Here is a 13355-nt window from a genome sequence, read left to right on the forward strand (position 1 = left end):
CACTAGGTGTGCACTATAGTAGTCATTTGTTTTGACCTACACTAACTACAGAATCACTATATGTACTCCAAGGCCTCAGAAGCCTGTAAATTTTAATGTTACAGAATGAATAATGAAGACATTTAAAAAATATATATTTTAACAAACTAATGAAGTACAAACAGCTAACAGCAAGAAAAACGATTGCAGCAAACTTTACAAAACAAATTGGTGAGTACTAGGAATGGAAGGCTGGGGATAAAGGAAATGTCACTCCATGCCCAGTCATTTTTTTTACTGCATAGGTGGTACATGGCTGATGCTGCTTGACATTTAACACCATAAATCATTGTAAGGGACTGTCAAAAATTAAGTATTTTTGTGTAGTTTTAGTTAGCGGCAGTCCAGTCATTTAACTCAAGCAGCTTTAAAAAAATTGCAGTTTAACTCCCTTTACAAAACTTATTTTGATACACATATTGACGGTCAATTCAAACTAGGTTTTGAATTGTAGGTTTGAGGGAGGAACCAAGCTAATTATGAACAAGTGCTGACCCGTGTGAATTGTTCAGTTAAATGCACGACAGCCAATTATTTTGAATCTAAGGGCTCGATTTTCGGATGTCCGAGCAGGTGCGTTCGTGGTGGGGGGCTCCGAAAATTGGGGATTCCCAGGGCGAGTCCGGAGCCCGGCTCCAACCCGCCCACTTCCGGGTTTCCCAATGACGCGCATAAATGCATGCGCAGCCCCTGCATACGGGACTCCCACCGGCAATTAAAGCTGGCGGGATCCCACTTACATCAATTAATTTGATACTTCAGGTCGTTAGGAGACCTGATTTGGAGGATATTTTAGGAGGGGTGGGATTTTCAGGTCAACTGAGTGTGTTTCCCGTACTGGGGGAAACACTCCCAGTTGAAATGGACACGTTGCAGCCGCTAGCCTGTGGCAGCTGCAAAGGTCCATTTGACAGGTGGGGTGGAGGAGGGGTGGGGGGGAAGACCCTCACTCATTGCAGGAGGCCACTCTGTCACTTTGGACAAAGTTTGGCCTACACCACCCTCCTCCTAACACAAAAAATCATAAACTTGTAACCTCAACTCCGGTGTGCAGACACATTTACCTTCCATGCGGACCCCCTCAAACGTACATCTTCCGGATGGGGGCCGCCATAGCTGCAGTCATGACCTCCTCGGAGGACGAACAGCATCACCAGCCTCGCTGTCCACCTCTGATACCTGGAGCTCCACTACACAGTGCTGTGACACATCCACCTGCACAGGAGGGAGGGCAACCGCAGAGAGAGATGCGTCGCAGGAGGCACTATCCTCGCCACACGGTCTGCAGACCAAGGCTCAGTTTCCTGGACCTCTCCGAGGAGCAGTGCACATGGAGGCAAAACCTTCGGCTTACGTTTACAGGAACCCCTATGTGGTGCTATCCCTGTGGCTTCAGCAGAGGTAGTGGCAGGTTGCTCTTGTCCATGCTCTGACCGATGAGATGCTTTGCGCGGACACCCTCTGGGTTTCGGTGGTCGTGAGGGCCCCTCCAAAGACTGCTCCACCTGCACCTGTGCAAGGGCAGTCGGCCACTTGGAGAGGAGGCAGCATTGCGGGTATTGGTTGAGAGGGGGGCAACGGGTGAGACATGGGAGCGCTTTGAGTGGCGTCCCCACTTTCATGTCCCCTTTCACCATCATCCCTCTCCTGCCCCAGGCCCACATCACTCCTTCCACCCTGCTGGACGACAGTTTGGAAGACTTGTGTGAAGCCTTGGAAGGCCAGTTCTAAGGTATCTGTCAGCCTGTTTAAGGCGGCAGAATGTTGCTCACCCTGAATCCGAACGACGGTTTTCAGGGCCTGAATGGACTCATTGTTGAGCTGTGCTTGAAGCTCGATGGAGGCTAGCCTTTCCTCCATAGCAGACATTCCCGCACCTACCCGCGACACTATCTCAGAGATGCCTTCATGTCCCTGTGACAGTATTCCACTCATGCAGGAGTTGGACTCCTCCATCCTCTACGCAATTGTGGAGTGTGTATGGCAACTGTTCCAGTACCTCAGCAATGTGCTGCTGGTCTTCGATGACTCTCCTTTTCATGGCTGGCCCCCAGGGTTCAGCATCTGGGTCCAGCCTGGAGAAGAGTGCTCCTACTGACACGGACTCTCCACGGCTGCCCCTGCCACCAGGGTCTGCTCGTGCTCACACGTGCGTGGTGACTCACCACGTGCAAGCCCAACTAAGTGAGGACGAGGACCCACCTATTCTGGCATCTCCTCTCCTATCAAGGCAAAACACAGAGGAGTGATTGAGTGATGGTTGCATGGTGACCTGCTGCATGCATTGGTGTGGGTGGGGGTGAGCGTGAGGGAGATGCATGGGAGGGTGCGTGTGAGGTAATCATGAGATTGTATGAGGATTGGGTTGCATGGTAGTGTTCGAATGGGAACTGGGGCGGTGAGTAAGTGCAGGCAAGGTGAGGATGATGGTTGAGTGGATGTGAGGAGTGATGAGAGAGTGTTGTGGTGACAGTGCAGAAGGAGTTGTGTGGTGGTGGAGGTGATGAGGAAGACGGAGTGTGGGAGAATGCGTAAGTATACTCACTTTGGCTGACCTGGTTAGGTCATTAAAGCTCTTCCTGCACTGGACCCAGGTTCTGCACACATTGCCGCTGCTGCTGACCTCCTCGGCCACCTCCAGCCACGCCTTCTTGGTGACTGAGGGAGGCCACCTCCTCCCATCCGATGGAAAAAAAAATTTCCCTCCTCCTCCTCCTCACCCCATCGAGCAGCACCTGGAGTGAGGAGTCAGAGAACCTTGGAGCAGCCTTGCCTCTGGCCTGCTCCATACTCCAAAATTGTTTCTTTGCTGCAAAAGGAGCATTGGAGGACTGCCCCTTTAAGTAGGGCTCCTCCTGCTGACAGCCTGTGATGCGGGTGCGCAGTGCGCCCGCTGCACAGGTCTGTAACGGGAAACCCGGAAGCATGCGCAAGTACATTCAATTAGGCTGTAATCATGTGCGGAGCACCCCGAATTCACTGGGCGCGTCGACCCCCTGCTGCCAACCCTCCTCCCTCCTAATATCGGGCCCTAACAGTCAGTTATGAAAAAAAGAAAAAGAAACATGGATGGCAAGGGGTGAAAGGTTTTTTTTAAGTGGCTGGATCTGTTCATTAATTGAAGTTATCAGAAGGTAGTCGGACCAACTGGAAACTTCACGGGAAAAATCAAGATAGACCAACTAACTCCTGTAGCCAGAAAAGACTAAATTTATAAAAGTTATCTATAGAAGAATAGCTTAGTATTAGACATGGACTCTTATTCAAGGAGTTAGATAAAGTAAGCGAATAATCTAAGTGATGTAATATGGTTATATATTTAAAGATCCTACTAAAAAAGATTGTTCTTTGTTCATTGTTTAATACATTTGCTTGATATTGAACTGAAACATTTCGTCTGATATGATGCTCTGCCGCTTTCGAAGACTGAGGCGCAAGATTGTACTTAAAAGCAATTACAGAGTTCGTTGTTCATTTCTCCGAACGCATTACTGTAAACTCGCGTACATCTCAAGACAAGGATAGACACTCTCAGCAAGGTATGCAAAGTTGAGACGTACCCATGAGGGTAATATGGGAGCCAAATAATCTAGAAGGATTTTAAAAGACCCAAAAAATAACAAGGGCCATCGTCGGCTATGTAGTTTCCCTAGAAATCCATGCCCTGATTAACTTCAGCAGTTTGCAGAGGATATTGATTGAAGAAAAAATGAACAGATATTATACATAAAACAGTTATTGGTACTGTGACGTTTTTGGGAGTTATTTACTTCCACATATTGTAAACTGTTATGACTTTGTTTCCTTCTCTTGAAAAAACAATGCATGATGCTTTGAGGAGGTGACCGTCCATATGACACGAGAAACGGCTCTCTTAGGCAACAATATGACATCAACAGCAGAAAGTGGATGCCAATCCTCTCTGCTGGTGTTTTTATCATGCTTCTAGACATTTGGCTGTTGAAAGTATGAGGATAATCATGCAAAATAATCTCACTTTTTTCTTGATTCCATGTTTTTAATGAGACCAACTATAATTAGGAAACTTAAAGGATCCAATATGCAGTTAAGATTTACAAAATGAATATAACTGCAGAGAAATCAAAGATACAGGAAAAGAAATCCAAAAAAGCTTCTGCTGCCTAAAATCATTTGCGAACACACATCTACTTTATCAATACGTGAGGACTCTTGGCTGAGCTGAGAGTACATCTATCCCAAATGTTCTTTTTTCACCCTTTGGCACTCCCTCCCCTAGGCAGCTCTCAATACTTGCATTTAGTAAGTAATTCTGTTACCTTAGCTATTTCATCAATAAAGCAGACATGTGTCACGGGATCTCTTTTCTTTGTCAGAACCTTCTGCAAGTGCTGCACCTAATGAAAGGGAATCATCAATTTAACATTAAAAATTGCAGGTATAAGTGGTCAACAAATATTAGATTGCCAACTGCAGGTGTAGTCTTCTTCATTCTTTAAACAAAGTTCAATCTCACTGAACAGAAATTGCTGTCACCCCACAAAGGAGAAATCACTGTTTTTTGAAAAATCTGTGGTCTAAGTTGTCAAGTGATCTTCCACTCTAAGGTATATTCTGGAAGATGCTTTAATTCATTGCTTGTAAGAGGCAGCATAGAGATCCTGAGCAACATCAAGGATACTGAAATAAAAGAGTGAACAAAAAGCAATCCAAGCCATGCCAGGTCAAAAACAGAAATGAGCAGAGTCTGGAAGGGAGTCTGGAAGACTACACCAACAGTAGGTAATCTAACATGCTTCTTTATTGATTCAAACTACACATACAAACAAGAAAATACCAAAGGCGCATAATTGCTAGCAAGGCTTTGAGGATGCACATCTACAGGCCAACTTGGATCCCAACATGCATTGCCCTGAGCTGACAAATCATGATAATAATACTGAGTAACAGCATGAGAGCAACCTTTTGCATATTGGTCCTAACTGGTTACTGCCCAAATGGAATGAACTATAACTTTTTCTGGTGGGTTCTGCCCAACCAGGAACAAACACTATGCAATACGATCATCTGTTTAGAAGTGGATTTACCTAGAGTCCTGTTCCTAAAGGAACAGTTGCCATGATTGACAAAACACTGCCCTCTGCACATTGACTAAATGATGCTTCCTTTCAATGAATGAACAGGCACCAGGAATTCCTGAAACAAGTGAAACCCAATAACAATCTTAGGCAAAAACATAAGATGAAACTTCAGAACTGCCCTACCCACAACTTGTTTAAGATATAATAGTTATACTACCTATGCATAGACTTCACAAATCTTTCTGGTCAAATCAAGAGCTAGTAGGGTCTTCAGCGAAACAAGCCTAGAGGTAAAGGCATGCCACCTGTTACCAAGCGTAGTCAATTGATTTGGGTAGTGCCAGAGGTTGCAATGTAGAAGTAAAATAATTGCCAGAGTGCTATTTGGAAACGAGGACATTGTGGACTGATGCTGGACTTCAGGCAAACCTGAAGTTTCAGCCAACTCATGAACATCACTGGAATAAGCTATTTAGGACCTAGAGACCATACAACAACCTCCATAACCATGCAACCTTTTGTGGAAAGTGGCTTGGCCAATGAATCTTTAAGGCAGCAGTATTGTAAATGTTCCCTGTCCATGCACGATTCCACTTTTGCATCAGAAAGGAAAGAGTGTTTATGTGCCAAAATCCCCCAAGATTTTTCTATATTGAGAGAAACTGAACATCAACAATCTAAGTCTTAAACTGCTTAAGTTAAATGTTCCTCAGTAAATAAGCTGCTTGCATCAATATCTTGTGCCAAGTCTGGAACAGACTTTACCTAAAAATCATCAACAACAATTGACTTCCCAACACCTTATTTTTGTTGTCTGAATGCTAAAGATTCTTCCCAGCAATAATGTGAATTTTAAAGCCAAAAACCAGCATGGGAGAGTAGCTGCAGAGGGAAGTTGACTAGATGGATCCATTCAAAGAAAGAAGAAAATATTTCCATTCATATAATGCCTTGCATGTCTCACAACAAACTAAAACACTTTACAGTCAATTTATTGCTTTTGAAGTATAGTAATTATTGTTATGTAGACAAATGCAGCAGTCAATTTGTAGACACCAAGGCTTCATAAACAGCAGTGAGATAAACATGGGCCAGGTCACCAGGAGAACTCTCCTGCTCCTCTTCGAATACTGTCAGGAGACTCCTATGTCCACCTGAGGGGGCAGATTGGATCTCGGTTGGACATTTCATCTGAAACATTAGCACCTTGGGTGATCACATAATTTCTTAAAGGTAGAACATCCCATGCGATTTTAGCCAAAGGATGTGCCAATTTCTACTTATATGTGGAGGTTCAACAAATAAGGAAGAATTCATTGTTAATTGATGCTACATAATTTCCAATTACATTTAATGAAGGAAATGGTTAACAAAATCTTACTTGTCCACATGCAGCACAAATTTGATCCATCAGTTTCTCCATATTTGTCCAAAGGGCAGCACGGAATGCTGGCGTGTTGCCTGGGGTGGGCATTGTGGCTCTTCCAGGTCCTGCTAATTTTGAAAAACAAGAAAAATTAATTCAAAATTATAATGGCTGAGGAAAAATGAATGTAGATTTACTGGGATGATTATACCTATCACAGAGATTATAACTATCAGGAAAGATTGAACAGGCTGGGGCTCTTTTTAAAAACGACCGAGAGGTGACCTGATAGAGGCCTTTAAGATTATGAATGGGTTTGATAGGGTAGACGTGGAGATGATGTTTCCACTTGCAGGGGAGACCAGAACTAGGGGCCATAAATATGAGATAGTTACTAATAGGGAATTCAGGAAAATATTCTTTACCCAGAGTGGTTAGAATGTGGAACTTGCTACCACAAGGAGCAGTTGGGGCGACTAACATAGATGTATTTAAGGGGAAGCTGGAGAAACACATGAGGGAGAAAGGAATAGGGGAAATGCTGATAGGGTTAGATGAAGTAGGGAGGGAGGAGGCTCGTGTGCAGCATAAACACCAGTATGGACCTGTTGGGCCAAATGGCCTGTTTCTGTGCTGTACATTATATGTAATATGCAATTCTATGTAAGTGCACTCTTGTAATTTAGGGTGTATTAAGAAGGACACTGCCTCTCATTTATATTAAGTTAATATTCGTAGAGTGTATTTACTATTATCAAACATAATGATCTTGCTCATTTTATTTCTATTCCCAAAATATAATTTTTATATAAAATCAAACTTGCCTCTCACGGCGGCTTGAATAGGCTGAGTTAACATTTTTATATCCAAAGCACTGCTGATATTATCTTCTAGAGACACCCGATACCCATCGACTACACCGTTGATAGTCTCTTTCAAGGTTCCAAGGTTGTAGAAAACTTGAAGTGCTGTGCCTACCTGTGTGGGATTCTTATTTTAAGAAAAAAATAAAAACATTTTGTTATTCATGCTTAAGGATAAGTTGCTAGATCTGTACCTACTTACCATATTAAACAAAATAAAGACTACACTACCTAGATTAGTATTTCTAACAAAAGTTCTGACTCTTGAAATATTCCAGCACCATACCTGTTAATTTAAAGATTGATCGTGGCCTATAAGCATTCTCCTTATCCTTCTCAACCATCTAGTAATGAGTTTGTACCAAATCAGTCTATACTATCCAAACTTCAAACATAGTCAAATAAGCAAGAGGAAAGAGGGGTTGATCAGGAAGCTTTGGATGTACACGCTGAACTTCAATGAAAGAATGAGGAACACTCAACCAGTGGTAAGTAATCCACTATTCTTCCTCATTCGTTCAACCACCACACAAAACATGAAGAATATCATCACACTACAAGGCACCAGGTGAGTTTCTCAGAACTTACACTTTCAGGCAAGCTTGGACAGTCTCAATGTTAAAGCATATATGCTTCTGAGCTGAGAGATCAAGGCAGCAATAATTCATTGGAACATAGGAATTGCCAGATGAAAAAAGACCAAGGTCCATCCAGTTCGCCTTCTACCACCCTGGTAGTTGCGTGATACAATACTGGAGTTATTGACTAATCAATTTCTATCAATTAATTAGTCAAAACAGATCCAGACGAGGCGAGGAAAACCCCCAGTGGTGGAAAGCTTTGGGACCCATAGTTCCAAAATTACCAGTTCCTCCCAAGCAAGCTACGCTTACCATAAGTCGTGTCTCAAATTACTCGTATACTGTATCCCAAAATATTATCTGAAAGAAATCTACCTAATTTGCATCTGAATGGATCAACACTATTTCCCTAGGGAGCCTGTTCCATAGTTTACCACTTGTTCACTGAAATAATTTTCTCCCAGATTTGCTTTGAATTTACTTCCGAGTACAGGCAGTATCCTCTGGTTCTACTGTTCTGGACAAGATGAAACAGCTCGTCATGGTCTACATTATCTCGTCTCTTTAGAATCCAAAAAAAATGTTGTTCTACGAAGACACAAGAACCAACAAAGTCTAAACTGGGGATGCCCAAGCAGTTCAGTGGTAACAGAAGTGACCAGTGACGCTGAACATGAAACAATATCTAGTGCAGCCCTAAAATTTGTAATAGGCACTAAATAGAACATTTCTTTATCTCTCTAGGACTTTAGCATGTTGATATCTAAAATTAATTTTAGGCAGAGGCCAAACATCACTCATTCTGATAGGCAGATATCCCATACGTTTCAGCAATTTCTTTGTTGTGGTTGAGCCATAGAGGCAGGATGCATCTTCTTGCAGCTAGTAGTGAGAGTTATGCTAGCCTGTTCCTTGTGGGAGACCCTCTCTCCCCAGCGGGCAGGCCCTGCAAGCATGGAACGGAGTCCTGTGGGATCTCAAGACTGTTCCTAGTAATCTGCCAGACTACTGTCCAGAATGGTTGGATATGAGAGCATAACCTGAATATGCAGAGGAGGGTACCCTTCTGGCCACAGTCCTTCCAGCAGTCATCTGGTATGGAGTGCAGGATGCAGTATGTGCGATGTATGGTTTTGAATTGGCTTTCCTACATTCTGTTGCAGGTGGTGGTTTTTAGGGTCTGATTCCATGCTTTTTGCCATTCCTCTCCCTTAACTGTTGGCCTAGGTCACCAACCCCAAAATCCAGGGCCAAACAGGGCAAATCAGCTCACCAACCCATATTACTCCCAACCTCATGTGGCGATACATTCCTCCCACAGATACCGTGTAATCATGATGTGCAGTGACTTAATAAATTATATATGCCACATTTATAAATTGCAAAAGTATATTCTTCAGAACCCAATAAAAAGAATACCTCAAACTGTAAGGGGTAGTAAAGGTAGAGAATTCTGACTGGTAATAGTGCAACCACTAACTATAAGACAAACTGCTGTTGATACAACAATTTACTGTAGAGCCATATGCATTAGTTAGGAAGAGTTTTGCATACTGGTACCATATATGCCACATGGGTTAGTTTCAAAACATAGGAAATAGTTTTGTTTGCCTTTAAGAGATTTGTCTATATAGCCCCCACCCAACCCTGGCCTGCAAGCCTTTAAGCATTTCTGCTGCATGTCCCTTTGCCTCTTTGTTACACATCTAGACTATGTTGGCACAAATAATGACTTCAACAAATTTAGGACCAATGACCTTGCGGGGAGATTAACTAGTGCTCTGGGGGAGGGTTTAAACTAATTTGGCTGGGGAATGGGCACCAGGATGAAACATTAAGAGAAGAAACAGGGTGCACACTGGACTGGGAGGGACAAATAGGAATAGAGTAAAGAATTGTTCAGAAATAAGAGATCAGACAGGAGGCAAATGCGAGGCAATCTAAGATGAGTTTAGAGTGCATGTGTGTAATTAAAATGAAACAGAAAAAGGAGACTTATGACGAATGTAAAGGTTCATAATACAGTAGAAAACCAAGCTGAGTACAAAAAGTAGAGGAGATTCAAAAAAGGGAATAAGGGGCAAAGAGTGAATATGAGAATAGATTAGTGGCTAACATAAAAAGTAACCCAAAAGTCTTTTATAAACATATCAATAGTAAAAGGGTAGTCAAAAAAAGGGTGGGACCGAATAGGGACTAAAACTTCTTGTGGAGGCAGAGGGCATCGCTGAGGTACTAAATGAACACTTTGCGTCCATCTTCACTAGAGAAGAGGATGCTGCCATTGTAGCAGTAGAGGAGGAAGTAGTAGCGATATTGGATAGGATAAAAATAGATAAAGAGGAGGTACTTAAAAGATTGGCAGTACTCCAAGTAGAAAAGTCAGCCAGATGCATCCCAGGTAACTGAGGGAAATAAGGGTCTTCCAATCCTCCTTAGATATGGAGACGGTGCCGGAGGATTGCAAATATTTCACACCCCTGTCAAAAAAGGGGAGAGGGATAAATCCGGCAGTAACAGGCCAGTCAGCCTGATGTTGGTGGTGGGGGAACTTTTACAGACAATAATACGGGACAAAATTATTTGGCACTTGGGAAAGTATGGGCTAATAAATGAAAGTCAGCACGGATTTGTTCAAGGAAAATCATATTTGACTAACCTGATTGAGTTCTTTGTTGAAGTAACAGAGGGTTAATGAGGGTAATGCGGTTGTTGTGTATATGGACTTCCAAAAGGCATTTGATAAAGTACTACATAATAGACTTGTTAGCAAAATTAAAGCCCATGTGATAAAAGGGACAGTGGCAGCGTGGATACACAATTGCCTAAGAGACAGAAAGCAGAGAGTAGTGGTGAACGGTTGTTTTTCAGACTGGAGGGAAGTATACAGTGGTGTTTCCCAGGGGGTCGGTATTAAGATCACTGTTCTTTTTGATATATATTAATGACCTGGACTTGGGTATAGAGGGTATAATTTCAAAGTTTGCAGATGACACGAAACTCAAATATAGTAAACAATGTGGAGGATAGCAACAGACTTCAGGAGGACATAGACAGACTGGTAAAATGGGCAGACACATAGCAGATGAAATTTAACGCAGAGAAGGGTGAAGTGATATATTTTGGTAGGAAGAAGGAGAGGCAATATAAACTAAATGGTACAATTCTAAAGGGGGTGCAGATACACACATCTTTGAAGGTGGCAGGACAAGTTGAGAAGGCTGTTAAAAAAGCATATGGGATCCTGGGCTTAATTAACAGAGGCATACAAAAGCAAGGAAGTTATGCTAAACCTTTATAAAACACTGGTTAGGCCTCAGCACAAGTATTGTATTCAATTCTGGGCAGAAGAGATTTACTAGAATGGTGTAAGGGATGAGGGACTTCAGTTACGTGGAGAGACTGGAGAAGCTGGGGTTGTTCTCCTTAGAGCAGGGAAGGTTAAGAGGAGATGTGATAGAGCTGTTCAAAATCATGAACGGTTTTGATATAGTAAAGAAGGAGAAACTGTTTCCAGTGGCAGAAGAGTCGGTAAGCAGAGGGCATAGATTTACGGTGATCAGCTTAAAGCAGCAAGTTGTAGTGGTCTGGAATGCACTGTCCGAAGGGTGGTGGAAGCAGATTCAATAGTAACTTTCAAAAGGGAATTGGATAAATAATTGAAGGGAAAAAAATTACAGGGTTATGGGGAATGAGTAGGGGAATGGGACTAATTGGATAGTTCTTTCAGAGAGCCGGCACAGGCACAATGGGCCGAATGGCCTCCTCCTATGCTGTAGCTGCTATGATACTATGAAAGCAGTAAGGCATTAAAGCCCTGTGCAGGGTTGAAAGCTTGCTTCACTTGAAGCATGCCCATATTGACAGTGAGGGTAGTGTCAAGCCCACAATTTCAGTAGGTTTCAACTAAGAGTTAACAACGATGGGCATATTTTAATTTGGTTTGCTGAGTCAGTTAAACTCACTATTTATATTCTCTACACTATTTGATGTTCAATGCAATCTCAATAATGGAAGATGGTTTAGAACTATGCTGTGAAAATCCATTCTGCTCCCAAAATTAAAATGTAGTAAGCTATTGTAGTCACAGTTTTCAGGACTACCATTGCCTAAAAAAATCAAATTAAGTTTAAAAAGTAGGATTATTCACAGTTAAAGGAATATTCTATGGTAAAGCTGAATAAATATACTTTTCTTAAAATATTGCTTCCAAATAATACATTAAAAAGATAATGGAATTTGTAGTACTTAAATTAATGTAACAAGCGTACATATCCCTTGGTGGCCTCCCAAATATAGTCCCATTTCCTAAACCAAAAATAGAAAATGCTGGAAAGGCAAGCAAGTCATCGATCAGTGGAGAGAACAGATAAGTTAACATTTCAACTGTAATCTTTCATCAGAACTGCAAAAAAAAAGAAAAATGAACAGACATTTAAATAGAATCTGAGCAAAAAGGGATTGGGTTGGGGGGGGGGGGGGGGGGGGGGGGGCAAAAAAAACCTGAAAAAACAAAAAGGAGCATCAGTGAAAGGACCTTAACCTGCACAAAAGAACAACAGGAGATGGTGAGATGATCTTTACTTCAGGCAATGGAAAGAAGCATAAAAGAAATTGAAGGCATACAAGAGAAATGAAGAACACATGAATAGCTGAGGCAATGGGAGGTAAATCAGGTCTGAAATTGAAACAGAAAAAGCTGGCAAAACAAGATGGGGTCCGACAGTCCTAAAAGAAGAAAAGCAGACTAACAATAAAGGTACACATTGCTCCCCAGCATTGTGTTTTGATGAAGTGTCAAGCTGCCTCCCCTCCCATGACACTGGTAGATCCATTGCACATTGCCAATATCCCGTCGTAAAGAAAGTGATGGCTATAATTAAGGTCTGAAGCTAATAACATCAGTGTTGAAGCCAGAGGGCTGCAGAGTGCCCGGGAGAAAGATGAGGTACTGTTTGTTGAGCTAAAGACAGGCAAATCAGAGAGGCAGTGGGATGAGGAATTAAAGTGGCAATTCTTTGTTTGCCCATCCTAAGCTGTTTGGAAGCACTCAGACAGGACGTTTCAGACAAATTAACATTTCAGGCATAACCCTTGGCGTAGGGACCCCAAGTCAAAAAACACTCTGCTGTCGGGGCCGCCTGTACTGTTGGTCTTGATCTGCCTACTCTTTCTGGCCAGGCTCCTGGGCCACTGGAGCCTGCTCCCCATTGCCAGTTTTTCATGCTTCCATTTTTATCTACTTTATTCTCTACCTCCTGAGCTATACACACATTGGGCTCAATTTTCAAATGGCGGCTGGGGGGGGGGGGGGGGGGCGGGGAGTCAATGGGCACACAGCAAACCCGAATAATAAAATCTTACCTTTCACACGATCGTGAGGTAATTGTGCTCATTAATCTTGTTTCTGGGTTTTGCGCCCAGCAGCCAGCCTGATTGCAGGCTG

General features: G+C 42.7%; 1 protein-coding gene across 2 annotated transcripts in view; it reads right to left on the minus strand.

Annotated features, from left to right (window-relative positions):
- Positions 1–13355, minus strand: part of cog5 (component of oligomeric golgi complex 5) — a 148843-nt gene that overhangs the window by 60440 nt on the left and 75048 nt on the right. Inside the window, exons 8-10 of one of the 2 annotated variants that reach the window (XM_068004865.1) lie at positions 7290–7455; positions 6481–6590; positions 4338–4415 (exon numbers count right to left, since the gene is read on the minus strand). In XM_068004865.1, the coding sequence (XP_067860966.1) occupies positions 4338–4415; positions 6481–6590; positions 7290–7455 (354 nt within the window). Of the gene's footprint in view, positions 1–4337; positions 4416–6480; positions 6594–7289; positions 7456–13355 lie in introns of both variants that reach the window. The other variant, XM_068004864.1, reaches the window with a different exon arrangement.

The sequence above is a fragment of the Heptranchias perlo genome, chromosome 24, assembly GCF_035084215.1.
Source record: "Heptranchias perlo isolate sHepPer1 chromosome 24, sHepPer1.hap1, whole genome shotgun sequence".
NCBI lineage: Eukaryota > Metazoa > Chordata > Chondrichthyes > Hexanchiformes > Hexanchidae > Heptranchias > Heptranchias perlo.